Source organism: Ochotona curzoniae, unplaced genomic scaffold, assembly GCF_017591425.1.
Source record: "Ochotona curzoniae isolate NIBS_2020 unplaced genomic scaffold, NIBS_Ocur_1.0 contig_430, whole genome shotgun sequence".
In the NCBI taxonomy this organism is placed as follows: Eukaryota; Metazoa; Chordata; class Mammalia; order Lagomorpha; family Ochotonidae; genus Ochotona; species Ochotona curzoniae.
In genome coordinates this window covers 9257508-9273887 of record NW_024466219.1, presented here as the reverse complement: position 1 = coordinate 9273887, position 16380 = coordinate 9257508, and the positions used below count along the sequence as shown (strand labels likewise).

Here is a 16380-nt window from a genome sequence, read left to right as displayed (position 1 = left end):
TGCTTTAGAAATTCTAACCTTTCTTCCCTGTGAAAATGTCCAAAATGACTTGAGCCCTTCTGTGCAATGCATTTGAGGCCAACAACTTTAGTATTTGCATTCAAATTATCAATAAAATTAATTAATGATCAAATTGTTTCAGATAAGTAGTTCAGAGACAGAAAATGAAAAAGGTCACAATTTACCACATTAGAAACCAGATTAGACACTTTATGTTGAGTCATTGTGCATTGTACATATGGGTAGTACCCATTCAAAAAATATGAAATATAAATGTCTATAAAGTCTTCAGGTACATTTACCCAAGGGTATACAAGCGTAAAGTATTTCACATAAGCCTCTCTCTCTCTCTCTCTCTCTATATATATATATATACATATATATATATATTTTACTTCAGAAGTATAAAATTAAATACAAGGGTCAGTGCAGTGGCATAGCACACAAATCCTCCAGCTGTGGTGCCAGGATCCCATATGAGTGATGGTTTGAGTCCTGGATGCTCCACTTCTGACCAGCTCACTGATAATGGTCTGAGAAAGCAGCAAAGGATGAACCAAGTCCTTTCACCCTGCATTTATGTGGGATACCCAAAAGAAGTTCCTGGCTCTTAGTCTCTGACCAGCCCAGTGCCATTGGGGAAGGGATCCAGCAGATGGAAATCTTCCATCTCTCTCTCTGTCTCTCTCTCTCTCTCTTTCTCTCTCCCCTCTCTCTCTCTTTCCATGTAATTCTGACTTTCAAGTAAAATTAATAAGTCTTTTTAAAAGTAAATACATTTTCCTCTTTCTCAAACCTTTTGGGGCCCAGGCTAAGTTAATATTAGGCCACCGACAGGTCGTTGTGTCCTCTAGTTCCATTCCATTATTTTCACGCAGTGTTTTCCAAGGCAATCTTTAGAGTTTTCCTGTAGATCTTCTCCCTGGGAAAACTGAAGGCCCCCACGTTGCTGTGGAGGGTGGTAAGTGTGAACTGTACTTACACTCAAATCCCTGAGGTACCACCTGGCACCAGGCTGTGGGAGGGCACGGGCTGAGAAGGCACCAGCGGAACTGCTCGCAGGCTTTGCCAGCTGTGTGTGCGGGGCAGGAGCAGGAGAAATCATCCCAGAGGGAGTAGCACACACCTCCGTTGTGGCAGGGCTCGGCCTGAGCGGAAAGGAATTCAAAGGGAAAGAGTCCCGGAAGTTACATAGGAAGGGGTGACGGCATATGTCTGTTATCTTTAGCTGCTGATTTCCCTGTGTTTACATATATTTGATTAATTCAACACCTATTTTTAATTGAACAGAAAAAAAAAACAATTGCTCCAGTTTTCAATCCTTTCTAGAAAAGCGAGGTGGAAGAGGGAGAGGGTATAGGACAGATAGGCATGAAGGAAAGGGAAAAAGGGAAATGATATAAAATCGTTCTATAACACAAGGATTTTTAAAAGTATAACAGCGTTACTTGTAAACTGCAAGTTCCCAGGCAATTTCCCATGTATTCATTCTTTGAGGATCAGATGCCCTCTGTTTGCTCAAGATGCCACAAATACTTGATATAGGAGAGAATGTGATCTTGTACATTCAGTTCATTGATAACCCACTCCTGAGATACTCTGTTTCAGAACTGGACCCATTTTATTATTATAAGGCAACTCACAGAATATCTTCTTTTCTTTCTTTTTTTGTAAACATGACGATCATAATCTTGCATTCCTTATTTTTAATATTTTATTGGAAAGTTAGATATATAATATATAGAGGAGATAGAGAAGATCTTTCGCCCAGTGGTTCACTCCCCAAGTGGCTGCCATGATTGGAGCTGAGTCAATGCAAAGCTGGGAGCCAGGAGCTTCTTCCGGGTCTCCCACGCAGGTGCAGGGTCCCAAGTCTTTGGGCTGTCCTCGACTGCTTTCCCAGGTCCCAAGAAGGAAACTGAATCGGAAGTTGGACTGCCAGGTTTAGAACTGGCACCTATATGGGATCCCAGTGCCTGCAAGGTGAGAACTCCAGCCACAAGATTATTGTGCTACACCAAGCTCAGAATATGTTCTCAGAACACAGACTTCATCCCAGATATACCAATAACAGTGATTTAGTTTTCGTGTAGAATCTTCCTAACCTCTAGTCTTTTAAATATGCATATAGTGTTAATAAGAATTTTGACCATACCTGCTTCAAAGGAAACAAAAGGACTGATCTGTGGCAAACAGCAGCTAGGACATTGGAAGTGTTCTTATAATGATTTTACAATTATTCATGTGTGTATATTTGCAACCAAGTCCATATGGGCGCCGGTTCTAATCCCAGCAGCTCCACTTCCCATCCGGCTCTCTGCTTGTGGCCTGGGAAAGCAGTTGAGGATGGCCCAAAGTCTTGGGACCCTGCACCCACATGGAAGACCTGAAGAAAGTTCCTGGCTCCAGGCTTTGGATCAGCGCAGCGCTGGACATTGCAGTCACTTGGGAAGTGAACCATCGGACAGAAGATCTTCCTCTCTGTCTCTCTTTCTCTCTGTATATCTGACCTTACAATAAAAACGAATAAATCTAAAAAAAAAAAAAGTAGTTGCTTTTAAAAGAAAGAGTTATCTGGACTGGTTAAATCTGTCTTGATGCTGGCTCAATCAAGGCCACATTGTTGGAAATAAACCTATATCTCCAGGCTCTGATGTAACATTGGAGATGAGATGTTATTGTATGACTGTTGGGTCATTAACTTTTTCAGAATGACTCTTGCAAACTGTCTCTTTAGCAAAATAATAGTCAATCACATGGTACATTTGTAGTTGGTGAGAATAATCTTACCTTGCATAAGTTATCTCCAGTACATCCCTCAGTCACATTGACAAGAACTTGGTTATAGGAAGTATTATTTGTTGAATTTGGGAAGAACTCCAGATTCTGATGGTTTAATCGTACATCTTGGATGCAGCCTTTGAAGAACCCACCACTAACCTCTGTCTCTTGTCTGTTAGGCAGACCACCAATGTAGATAACATCCCCTCTTTGCGTTTTCCATGTAGCAGCAGAAATAAATCCTAGGTTTTGTGAAGACTGATAGAGTTCAATTTTATTTGGTTGCATTTTCAAAGATATCAAATGGACATTTCCATCACTAAGAACAAATTCTGTTACTAATTTGGAAGAGCTTGGAGTCAGCATTGCTAGTCTTCCCTGTTCTAGCCAGACACGGATATGCTGATGAGTGCTGTTTTCCAGAGCTAGAAGTAAGCCCGATGGTTGATGACTTCGTACAAGCATGGAGATGCTAACATTCTCCCCATGATTCTTGTCCAGATTAAAGACGGCATATCCAGTGGAGTCATCTTGCCCAAATCTGCCTGCTACATATTCTTGAGGGTCAAGATTGAGGACCAGAAACAAAAGAAGAAACATTTTATGATTACAAAGTCGGGAGAAATGGGAGACAAAGATTTTGTTCACCCTTATAAATGTATACACACTTTTAAAAGCACAAGACAGGTTCATTAAATAGAGGTATCATTTAGACTCCTTTTCTGAACTTCTGCATTATTTCACAAATGACAAAATTTTGGTCTATAGTTTACGGTGAAGGCTCACTGAACACAAAAGAGGAAAAAGATGAACTCAGGTGATAGAACATCAGACACTCCTATACTTGAAGTTGTATAAGAAATATTTTCTGTTTGGAGGCATGCTGAACAAACATATCTAAGTCCAACTATTTGTGAGAATGTCACAAATCAAGAACTAGGGTGGTAAAGCCTCTTTGTGGCTGACAATCCTCATAATCAGAAACAAGCATTTGTACAAAGGGAAAACTGCTCTTCTTTTGTGGTGGATTGGAGCAGGAGAAGCATGAACAAAGCATGGTATTGAGCTAAGCTGAGTTCTGAGCTCCCGCAGTGTTTTCTGTCATTGGAGAAGTTCGGAGTACAATGATGTGGCTGTTCTGTTGATATGTGCCCATTTCAACAACAAAACTCTTGAGATGTGTCAAAGCTCAATGTGGCATTTTAAAACATTGGTGATACAATAAGAGCTAAAAAATTGCATTTTAGTTGGGGAAGGCACTGGATGCAGACAGGCAAGGATCTTATATAATGTGTCAGGTAATGAGAATATATTAGTGAAAAAAAAAAGTAACTCATGTAGAGAAAACAAAAGGGGAAGTTTGGGAGTGTGAATGGAGATGTGATTTTTAAAAGAATAACTGGGAGGGCCAGTGCCATGGTTCAATGAACTAATCCTCCACCTGCAAGCACCAGCATCCCATATGAGCCCCTGTTTGTGTCCTGGCCACTCCACTTACCATCTAGCTCCCTGCCTGATGAATAGGAAGGTAGCAGAGGACAGCCCAAGGCCTTGAGACTCACATCCACATGGGAGACCCAAAGGAGGCTACTAGATCCTGACTTCAAATCAGCTCAGCCCTAGTATTGTGGCCATGTGAGGAATAAAATTTCTCTGGAAATCTATCTTTCCAATAAAAATAAATTAATCTTTTAAAAATGAATAATTAGTGAAGGGTTCTGAAAAGGTAACATTGGAGCAAAAATCCAAAGGAAGTAGGAACGTTATTGTAGTAATTCAAGAGAGAAATGACAATGGCTTGGCTCATAGTATCATAGATCCAATGAGCAGTGGAAGATTTTTCCAAAACATCTTAAAGTTTTAATTATGTCTGTATTGAGAGAGAGAAAGAGAGAGAGAGAGAAAGGCATCCTATGGTTAGAAACTCAACCCAGAACTATCACGTAAGTGCTAGGGACCCAGTTACTGAGCCGTTTCCACTGTCTCCCAGGATTTTCAATAGCAGGAACCTGGGCTCAGGAGCTGCCAGATACTGCATTCAGGCACGCTAACATGGGACACAGCTCCCTTAACTGGCAGGCTAGCCTGAATGACTCCCCTCAAATTAGTTTGATGGTAGAATGATAGAATTTTCTGCAGCAGGTTTTGTATTGGCGATTTGGGGCCCAAACAATTGGAATTCTGGATTTTCAGAAATGAGGAGGAAACCTGCTGATTATTTTGGTAAGTGCAAGTTTGAATTAAATTTAGATGGCCGAATAGTTATCCAGATGGAAATAATTAGTGGTTCTGGAAAGACATTCTGTGTTAGCTATAATAATTTGTCATTGATATATATAATCTATGTTCTTTAATGCCACAAGACTAGATGAAGTGATTATAAGAATTGAAATATGCTGAGAAAATGGTCCCCAAAACTGAGTTCATCGAGATTAGAGAATTGGAGATAAGGGAGATGATGAAGGAACAGCCAATAAGATGAGAGGAGAACAGGGGAGGATTATGTCCTAGAAGGCTAATGAGGAGAAAGATTTCAAGGGAAGCAAGTATTCAGCTGTGTTAACGCTTCATGAGCGGTCAGTCAGTTTCGCAATCTGGAACATCAATGATGAGCTTGAAAGCAACATGATCCTAAAGCTACTTCTGTCTTCCCAGTTTTTAACATCCCAGTCCCACTTAGGAGAGGATTATATAATAGCACATTTTCATGTCATCACACAGTCCAGTGAAAGCTTGGAGAGAAGTAAGACGTGTTGAAGTTAAGCTGAACTGCTGAAGCAGCTATCTGCATTTGAAGGAGTGCTGAGTCAAAGGCAACATTTTGATACGTCACACTGAATTTCCTAAAGGAATGCAGCATTTGAATCCACATTTTAAGACCACCTGCTTCAGGCAACTACAGGTAGCTTTCAAAGCAGACTGTTAGATAAAATAAGCCTTTGAAGAGATTAACATCTCTGAATGTACCACAGCACTTTCATATGAGATAAAATGTGTAGTAAGAAAACCTGTTTCTTGAAGTTGATGAGGTTTGAAGATTTGTACTGAATCACTCAACCTCAGGGGTGCTAGGATCCTGTAGGTCATCCTAGGATGCCTGCAGCATCGCTTTGTGGATCCAGATGAAAAGGCAGAATGCAGGGCTGTTGTACACTCTTCTCAGAAGCTGGACTCTCCAACAACCCTATTCTTTAGAATCACACAGAGGAAGTGAGAGCGCAATTCATTCGATCCATGGCTTTTAGATTCACATGAAGCCACAAATGACTCAACTGTGGACACTCTGCCTCTGGATGTGATGCTGTATGATGGAGAGATAACATGTGCTGATGAGAAATAATCCTGGCAAGTTTTAGTTGGATTTTAATAAGGTGAAATTTAATAAGAATTAGCAAGAAGTTACTTAGATTTAACTATGCCCTCCTTGGTTAATGATGAGGAATACACAGCTCTGGTATTGTGAATGACAGCAGCGCAAAGTGAGGCCATCGTACAACGAGGTTACCACAGGATAAGCATCTAATGCAGAGTGTGGGAGCTCAAGGTCTTGTGTCATTTTGAATCCTCAAGAAGATGCAGGCAGCACATTTTAGAAGGAAGGAAGATAGGTCTGCTTATTCCCAAGCAAGAAGGCAGTTGGGGAAGCATCTGAAACTACATCATATGGCACACCTTTGAATACAATGGCAGCGTGCAGTTTGCACAGTGCCAGATACTTTCTTTCAAATATTTAGTATTTTAAGGAGAAAGACATGGTAACGTTTTTTGTTTGTATGCCTTCAAGAATTACAGTGTGGTTAGTGACTAAAAGCCATGAAGAGATCATATTTAAATAAAAGGGAAAAACATGTTTAGGTTTTTGTTGTTGAGATGGAGTAATCCATTCCTGAAGGTATTTAACCAGAGGCTTGGACCAGTGATGTCCCATCTACATTGAAGAAATGTAGTTCTAAGACTATAGCATTTTCAAAATCCGTATGTAGGACTGAAGATTAGACATTACTGTTTTATCAATCAGATATTTTCCAGAGGTTAAGAGAAAGGTGATGCCTTTATTCTGAACAACTGCCTTGGAAGCTCTGTAATACGAGAGACCCACAGCGTCATGCTAGGACAGCCTTGCAGACATCGCTGGGAGCTGTATGCTGGGAAACCTGCAAAATTCTCCTCATTGAGAGATTAGAAGATTCTTTAAAAGATCACCTTTAAGATGTTGGGAATTTCTATGTCTTTTGAGTTTAGGTAACCAAGAAAATCCTGTATATTGTCTGCTTGTTCATTACAGTGTGTGTTATGGCCGTGGAATGCTGATGTAAAACCAGGGATTGAGTGAGGCTTGCCTGGGTGTTGTTCTGTGTGTTGCTTCTGTTTTGAACACACAGAGAGACTCCCTGTTCTCATTACTGCTTCAAAGCACTTTTTTTTTTGTAATGGGAATAATTTCCCCCAAAACGTTCCTCATAGATAACCACAAATACAGGATACTCTAATTTTTTGTTAGCAAGTGATGTGAAAAACGTAATTTTCCTTATAACTTTACTAAGAATTTTCAGGAGGTAGAAAGATCTTACATAGCTGCCTCCCTCTGAAGTCATCTTTCAAAACAATGTTCACATAGTGTGGCGATTTCAGACGAAAGCGGTAGGGTCACTAAGTCAATAGCTTTGTTTAAAAAGTTCATTATTTTCCCAGGTTTGAAAAAAATAAAGAACCAGTGCCCGGTGTATTGGCTTCCCCTGAGTGTATCGCTTAGGACACTCAGCATCTCCACGGTCAATATTAACCTCGTGGGTCACTGCGTCTGGAAGCCAGTCAGAATGAAGCCGCATCTGTTTGTTATTTTGTCTATGTAGTAAAAATATTGCCTCAGGTCAATTAAATTTTTCTTCAGAAAGTGAATACTGCCTCAGCACAATTTCCTCCTTTTTTAAAAAAAATTGCCAAACAACTTGCCACTCTACTTAAAATATTACATGGCGCTACGAGATGCCATACCTCATTGCCAAACAGAGCCGTGATTTGTAATGAGTACTGCGGTTGGGGACGCTTGTGGGTTGTTTCTAATAATTCTTAGTCATTTGAACATGGCCTAGGGTTTGGCTAAGACTGGTTTTAATTTTACTTCATAGAAAGCAGGGAAGACTATTTACCAAATGCCCTACTTGAGCTCACTCTGCAACCTTGGAGTAAATTACAGCTCAGCTTCAGTGCTGCATGCAATGAATCCCTCACAGATTTTAACGCATGATGGCAACAAAACCCAAACAGGTATGCATTGCCATCGATCGCCATCTGCAGAATGACACTGAAAATTAAGAATTTTGAAGTATGTTGCAAAATGTGATTAAAGACATTATATCAACTCTACAGCATCTACCAAGTGCTACTATTGTTATTCATCCTTCCTTCCTTCCTTCCTTCCTTCCATCCTTCCTTCCTTCCTTCCTTCCTTCCTTCCTTCCTTCCTTCCTTCCTTCCTTCCTTCCTTCCCTCCTTCCTTCCCTTCCTTTCTTCCCTCCTTCCCTTCATTTCTTCCTTCCTTCCTTCCTTCCCTTCATCTTTTCCTTCCTTCTTTCCTTCCTTCCTTCCTCCCTCCCTTCCTTCTTTCCTTCCTTCCCTCCTTCCTTAATTCCTCCCACCCTCCTTCCCTTCTTTCCTTCCTTCCTTCTCTCCTATATATTTTCTTTTACTTAAAACACATAAGCAGGGCCCAGTGCAGTAGCTTAGCAGGTAAAATTCCTTCCTTGCACTCTCTGGGGTCCCATATGGGCACCATATCCCTGAGGTCCCAGTTCATATCCTGAAGGCCCCACTTCCTATCCAGCTCCCTGCTTGTGGCCTAGAAAATCAGTCGAGGACGGCACAAAGCCTTGGGACCCCCACACCCACATGGGAGACCTGGAGGGAACTCCAGGCTGCCGGCTTTGGATCGGCTTAGCTCTGGCTGTTGCACCCACTTAGGGACTGAATTAGCAGATGGAAAATCTTACTGTCTGTCTCTACTCCTCTATGTATATCTGAATTTCCAGCAAATTAACAAACAAGCAAACACATAAGCAGTACATTTGCCCTTTCTAATACACCTCAGGAAATGATATCTCAGAGTAAAATGAGTGCTAGACCTAACCATGAGTCTAGAGTAAGCGTAAACTGCATATGTGGAGAGCAGGAAGTGACTATGATAACGTGCTTGCACACAGCATTGATGAGCTTCACACCAGAAACTTCTTTATCTCTCAATACTATTTCTTTTAATAGGAGTCATGATACATTTCTGATATTCAGTGAGTGTTATATTATCATGGTATCTGGTAGACAGCAAGATGAAAATTCACTGGGTTGGGAACTATGGGCTTATTACTTCTCTACATGAGTGAAACCTTTGCATGTCCTTTGAATCCATTCAAAACCAACTCACACACATCACTCCCCCTTTCACTGGCTCTCATCAGAGGCAATCAGCAGCAGAAGTCCTAAGGGGTCATTGCTGCTTGCGCAGTGACTATGCTTGGACACACAATGCTTGCAGGTGTCCCACCTTCTCTCACCTCTCAGGCAGTCGGGGCCTGTGTAAGGCCTGTAGCAATCACACTGGTAGCCAAGCCACAGGTTGGTGCAGCGTCCTCTGTTGTGACAAGGGTGGCTTTCGCACCAGTCCTTTCTCACACAACCTGCCTTGATGTTTAGCGATGAGCCATGTGAGATGTTCTCCGAGGTAATGTGAATTGAATCAATTTTAATGTCTTGGAAACAGCCTACAAAGGAAGGTTTGGATGGTATATCAGAGATGTTAAGTAGTGTGATGATACTGTTGACAGCTCCCACTGGAAAACCACCTAAAAAGGAGTTGTGTGAAGCACATATTGACTGATCCCTTTGAAACGGAGAAGGAGCTGTAGCAACGCATCCATCTTCACAGGAGTCCTCCATTAAGGTAAGGGTCACATTCTCTGCAAAAGTGACCTCCACGGAATGCCATGCCCCATCGCTGGTGTTGCAGGCGACGTACAGGAGTACCCTGGACTCATGACGGACTTGGACTAGCAAATGAAGAAAGCCATTCAGTAGCTCCAGCAGTGCAAACATGTCCTTGTTACCCTGGAGAAGCAGAATCGTCATCAACTGGACAGTCTGAAACCTGAAGGCCATGGTGCACCCTGAACCCTTGGTTGCATCTGAGCCACCTGTGACCCACAGGAAGCCATTGCCCTCAAATGACAGTGTGGTGATGGTTTCACACAATGATCCTGTGTAGCCAGATGGACATCGGCAGCTGAATCCATGCTGACCATTTTGGAGATGAGGAATGCAAATTCCATTGTTTAGGCATTGGTGGTGGGTACAGCCGAGGAGTATGTCGGAACAGTCTTTTCCTCCATAAAACGCTCCAGAAAGATGATCAGATGGGCATCGGCAAGTGTAACCCCCAGGCAAGTTATCACAAGTACCACCATTCTGGCAAGGGTTCAAAGAGCATTCATTGATGTCCTCTTCACAGTGCACTCCTGTTGAATAACAAAGAACAGGTTATAGCTATGTATATACATATATACATGTACATACACATATATAAAATATATAGATTGGAAAAGAGGTTTCAAATGATTTTCAGGCATAATCTTGTTGAAGTACAGAGTTAACTCAAGTTTAGGAATGGAAGAGACTAGAATGTAGGTAGCATAGGAAGAAAGTGAAATGGATGATACAATCACACATGGATAATAAAAGAAAGGTGCAGTCATGGTGCACTTTGAATTGTTCTAGAAATAGCAGACCAAATCCCATGAGTAACTCAGATGCCATTAACACACACACACACACACACACACACACCCCACTGAGTAGCATAAAAACAAAAAGGGGGCGTGGCGGAGGGAAGCAAAGCTATCTGTCTAGCTATGCATGACTTATTAGAGGGCTCCTTGCTCAGCTTACCGTGTCCCAGGCTGCTGCCTTCACTGTATTCTACTTGGAATCATCGCATTGGCTCTACTTCCCCACAAATCCTCAAAGCCAGGTTGACTGGGGTGAGGCGAGCAGACAGATCTCGCCATGGAAGGTGTCTACAGAGGACACCCTACTTCCTCCTCCCCTGTAATTCTGCGGAGATGTCTATTCCACAACACACTCCTGCCTACAGTTTTTAATTCACCTTCTCTTATCCTTTCCCCTAATTCCAGGTCAAAGAAACCTATAAAATATCCAATAAGAAAATTATTAATATTCATATATTGAGGATAAGAAGAACATGCTTTTCCAATGAAGTGAAAATGAATAATTGTGGAAGCAAAAACTGACAAATGCATAAATCCAGTTTGCCCCACACTTTCTTCTGCATGATCTTACAGAGAACCAAAACCTTCTAAGATTTCCAAGGCATGAATTCTCAGTTCCTTTTCACAGAAGAAGTGAAGGTTTAGAAAAACAGAGGCTTAAATTCCAAAGGACTTCTACATTTAAACTGGAATTAACTAGGATTTCAAATTCCAATATGAAATTAGTTTATAGTTTACATAATATCCTCATTTATTATTATGAATGTACTAATTGTGTTTGCCCATTTACCTCTAATAAATAACACCACATAAATATGTGTGTTAAAAAGTTGAATCTGAATTCCATCTAGGGTTTTTAAAAAGACATATTTATTATTGTTGGAAAAGGAGATTTAAGAGAGAAAGAGGGACAGAGAGAAAGGTCTTCCGTCTGCTGCCTCACTCCCTACACGGCCGTGTTGGCCAGAGCTGAGCTGAAGCAAAGCCAGCATCCAGGAGCTTCTTCTATGTTTCCCACATGAGTGCAGGGTCCCAAAGTGCTGGACCATCCTCAACCAATTTCCTAGGCTACAAACAGAGAGTTGGAGATGAAGTGGAGCAGCTGGGACACGAACCAACACTCATGGAATCCTGGCACAAGCAAGGTTAAGATTTAGCTACTGGCATCGCACCAGGCCCCCAACTAGGTTTATGGCCTGGAACAAGCTATGTTGTCCTGAGGTACAAGCAAAGCAAAGCACTTTTTTTTTAACTTTCACATCACCTATAAACAGAGGAAATGGGAATAACTTCCTGAATGAGAATTAAAATCTCCAGAAAAAACTTCATAAGTTTTTCTGATTACATTTCAAATAGTGTCACAACCGCCCATTGAACATCAAAGTGGAGCTGGCAGTGATGCAGCAGGCTAAGCCGCCCTAACAATGCTGGCATCACATAGGATAGTGCTAGTTCAAGTCCTGGTTACTCTGCTTCTCATGCAGCTTCCAGAATATACTTCAGCGAGGGCACTGGAAGGATGGCCCAAGTGCTGGGGCCCCTGTTACCTGCAGGGGACACCAGGATAGAACTTCGGCTCCTAGCATGGACATTACTGTTGTGGCTATTTGGGAAGTGAACTAACAGATGGAAGAGTCTCTCCATGTCTCTCCTCAGCCGTCTTGATTTCTCTGCCTCTCAAATACTTTTTAAAAATTTGTAGTCATCAGAACAGCCCGGCACATGTAGTTATCTCAAGTCTCAATGCAATTTAGAATTCAATCTTTTTTGCCTGCTGAGCCAATTTCAGGCTGTCTTGAAGGAAGACATAGATGACCACTCCTGTTTTTCCTGTTATTCCATGATCTCCACCCCCAAATGAGAAGTGTGGCTCCTAAGAGACCAGAGTTTGTGGAGGAGAAGAATGACAAAGAGGTTGATGAGGTTTCATCTGCATGGTCAGAGGATGTTCCCTGCTTCTCAAGGTCCCGGGTTCCTGTTCTATGCTGCAGCTAGGACACCCTGCAGCTAGGACACCCTGCACGACCTGAGGGGCAGCAGGCATCACTTATTCTTGGAGCAGACTTTGCTGCTTTCATGGACTCTCTTGCTCAGCTCCGTTGCTTCTGCTTTACTCCCATTTATGATTTATTCACCAAGTCCCTGTTGGAGTTCCCTTACCTTCTGACAGAGATCTTTCTTAAAAAATCTCCTGTACATTGACTGTCCACCATGGAGCTTGCACTGACTTCCCCAGCCAGGTCCCCGGGCCACAGAGCTTTCATCAGGAGCCAGGAGGGATTCCAGCAGAGCTCTTCCCTCTGTATCCTTCCATCTGAGGATTCCTCAGGCAGGTGAGAATCCAGCCTGCCTTGCTGCCCCCTCCGCTTCCTCCCAAGGTCGGGAGACCCTGGAGTTGGCCCTGCAGCTACTCTCACACTGCTTGGCATTGGAACACACAGGTCAACTCTAAATCAGAGCTAGATTCTAAATCAGAGCTTTGACTCAACACAGAAGCAACTCAACCCAAAGCAGCCGCTGAAGGTTCACGAATTCAAACTGCTCCCAAGAACGTTCACATAACCTAGAAAGCAGTGTCAGCTTTTCTTGAAGGCAGTTATTATTTTTTTTTAGAGATTTATCCATTTCTACCGGAAAGTCAGATACACAGATAGGAAGATCCTCCATCCACTGACCCACTCCTCAAGTGGCCACAATGGCTGCAGCTGAGCTGACCCAAAGCCAGGAGCCAGGAGCCTCTTCTGAGTCTTCCACACGAGCACAGGGTCCCAATGGTCTGGGCCATCCTCGACTGCTTTCCCAGGCCACAAGCAGGGAGCTGAATGGGAAGCGGGGCCACCCAGAAATGAACCAGTGCCCACATAGGATCCTGGCACATATAATGCGAGGACACCAGCCACTAGGCTATCACACCAGGTCTGAAGTTAATTATTTTTATTTTGATGTTCTGAATTTTGGTCTCATATTTGCTTTGGTGCCTAACAGCAACCACATCTTTATCCCTTCATTGCAGCTTCAGGTGACCATTCTCTCAAATTTGCAAAATACCTACTCTGTCCCACCCTCACAGAGGTGCAAAGGAGAAAACACACACTTGGACTCAGTCCACTTACAATATCACGGAATGACAAGATGTGTGTTTGTGAAGCCTCATGGCACAAAGAAGTTTCCATTGAATGTAGCTAATATGTTAAGGTAAAATTCAGGAAACATCAAAGAATATTAAGTAGTTTAGAGAAAACATGAAATGAGAGAGGGTAAGTCCTTACAAATGAAAACTCAATATTACCAATTAGATTAAAAAAAAAGTGCAGCATTGATTGGTTACCTCTCATGCAAGAAGCACCATGGCCAGCACAGAGTTGCATTAGTGGAGAAGTAAGGCCATATATGGGACACTAAGTGACCATAAGTCAGAGCCAAGCTGAAGAGGTGTCACCTCACAGAATACCATGGAATCTCTCTGTAATGTCAAGTATGGAAGCAACAGCTGCTGCAGAGCCCCTGGGGACTTGAAGCTCTTGATTAGGCGTTGTGCAGATAGAACCAGGTTTGCAGGTACAGACAGGTTGATGAAGAAGACACCAGGTGCGGAAATCGGTGAATCAACAGAAAGTTTCTATGTAGAAAAGCTTAAAGCATTGGGAATTGTCAATGTGTCTTACAATCTGGTCACCATAGAAGATTTATGTTGGGAAACCAAGTTAGAGGTTGGAAGTAGCCAGACAGGAGGAGATCTAGGAACTTACAAGATTTTTACTCTTTTACTTTGCTTTTGATTATTTACTTATTTATTATATGGCAGCAGGAAGTAATGGGTAACTGATGAATAAAGGACCAATATGAATTTATATGATCAATGCCACAGAAATATGTATCATAGAGGGAAAGCGGCAGCCACCAGATATCGGAAGATCAGCAAGGCAGAGGTTAAAGTGACCCACATATAACATTATCAAGGCCTGGAAAAAGCCCTTACTTCCTTATAACTTACTATACTTTTCTTCTGTTTATCTTTGGTCAGCAAAACATACACATACCAGTACTTTCTTTACAATGTGCTTGCTGTATTATCTCCTTATAGTCCATAAAATACATGCAGTTGGTCCCTTATGAAATATTGTAATACTTGATTATCTACTTAAATATAAATAGTGACTAGTTTTAAATACTCTGCTCTTTAAAGGAAAGCAAAGAGTCCATATGAAGATTAAAAGTCGGAGGGATGAATGCCACAGTTAGGAACAATAAACAGTGATTTGTGCTATGCCCGGACTTAAAGGCAAGTTTACTGACATCAACAAAATAAGATCAAATGTATTCCTTCGATGAACATAGAAAACTAAGAGTTGGAAAAAGATAGAAATATTTTTGTTGGTTATTTCGTTGGCTGGGTAAAAACAGATCTGCTGCCAATCAAATAAAAGGATTGGTTGACATGATGAGATTACCCACGAGTCATTCTTCTTATTTTTGCTAATTATGCATTGATTGTGTTCAAGTTCTTACAACATGAGCTACATTACTTAAAGATATTGTTTTTTATGTAAAATCAATTCATTTAAGTAGCTGAAAGCTATTTTTTTCTAAAGTTCATTTTGACATCAGATTCTATTATAATACTGTGTTTTGCAGAGTAATCATATTGGCGGAAGTTTTGATATCCATATAGCTTTTTTCACAATCCAAGCATTCCAGCAATTTTTGAACACCACTCATGTTAATGAATAGCAAAAACACATAAATAGATGAACTATATGAATTTTAGTATCAATATCATTTGCTGAGAGAATGATTTTTTCATAATTCTCACTTTATCAAAAGGCATAGCTAACGAATTATTAAGTTTAAAGTTGTAACTTCACCAACTTTCATACAAATAAATTTCTTAGTGACCTGCCTTAATTGACTTGAGTATTTTCTTAATTTTCATAGTGAGAAATCCAAGAAGACATTAATTTGAAAACCAAGGACTCTTATCACAGCTGGGCCTTTTGGCTAAGATCAAATGTAAGCATCTACTTTTCCTTACCTCAATTTTTTCATTCCATAGTAGAATGTAACAGTATTAAACATTAAAATGGTAAGTAAACATCTTTAAAACAATGATAACAAATCTATTAGGTTATACAGGTAGTAAGAAAAGAATGAATTACCTACGAACATGGCCATTAAAATGTGAAAACCACTTGTCCTGATTCCAAACATCTCCTTGGGATAAAAAAAAAAGAGAGGTGGCCTTCCAAACTTGCGCTAGGTTGAAAGAACAAGAGCCTGACGATTTAGTACCATTCCCGGAAGTGTGGGTTTGTTATTCAGTGGCACCTGCTGCCACTCAGGCAGCCGGTGTGAGGACTTACCCTTGACTCATTTCCCTCTGAGAAGGATTAGGAAGGCTTATGCTAAGGCCCTTCTGGACTGCTTACCAGGCAGACTCTTCTCTTAATTCCCTTCCCTGCCTTCGTGGGGTGCTTCCCCTTCTGTATCACAGGAAAGCTTATATTCTTGTAGCACTGAACATGGACTCTAGTATTGTGGGAAATGCACGACAATGTGTTAACTCTCTAATAAGAGCATTCCTGGAATTTACTTAATCAGAGCAACAAGGAGAAATAGAAACCCTAGTGAGAACCAGGATTTCCATATTGCTGAAAATTAGGGAATGATTTCATTTTTCTGCATATTTTGCTTTTGAGTAGTGACTCAGAAATTCATGGAAACTTTAAATCTATCTAATGTCAATGCAGAGTTTATAAAGGAGAGAAAAATCAAGGGCGAGGAACAGAGGCATCCATCAAGTGAGACTGAGGCCAGAGCTACGTTT

The 16380-nt window shown here is 41.4% G+C and overlaps 1 protein-coding gene across 1 annotated transcript in view; it reads right to left on the bottom strand.

Annotated features, from left to right (window-relative positions):
• Positions 1–16380, bottom strand: part of CRB1 (crumbs cell polarity complex component 1) — a 186490-nt gene that overhangs the window by 41841 nt on the left and 128269 nt on the right. The window contains exons 6-8 of the mRNA XM_040985196.1: positions 9330–10286; positions 2791–3338; positions 983–1148 (exon numbers count right to left, since the gene is read on the bottom strand). Coding sequence (XP_040841130.1) covers positions 983–1148; positions 2791–3338; positions 9330–10286 — 1671 coding nt within the window. The remainder of the gene's footprint in view (positions 1–982; positions 1149–2790; positions 3339–9329; positions 10287–16380) is intronic.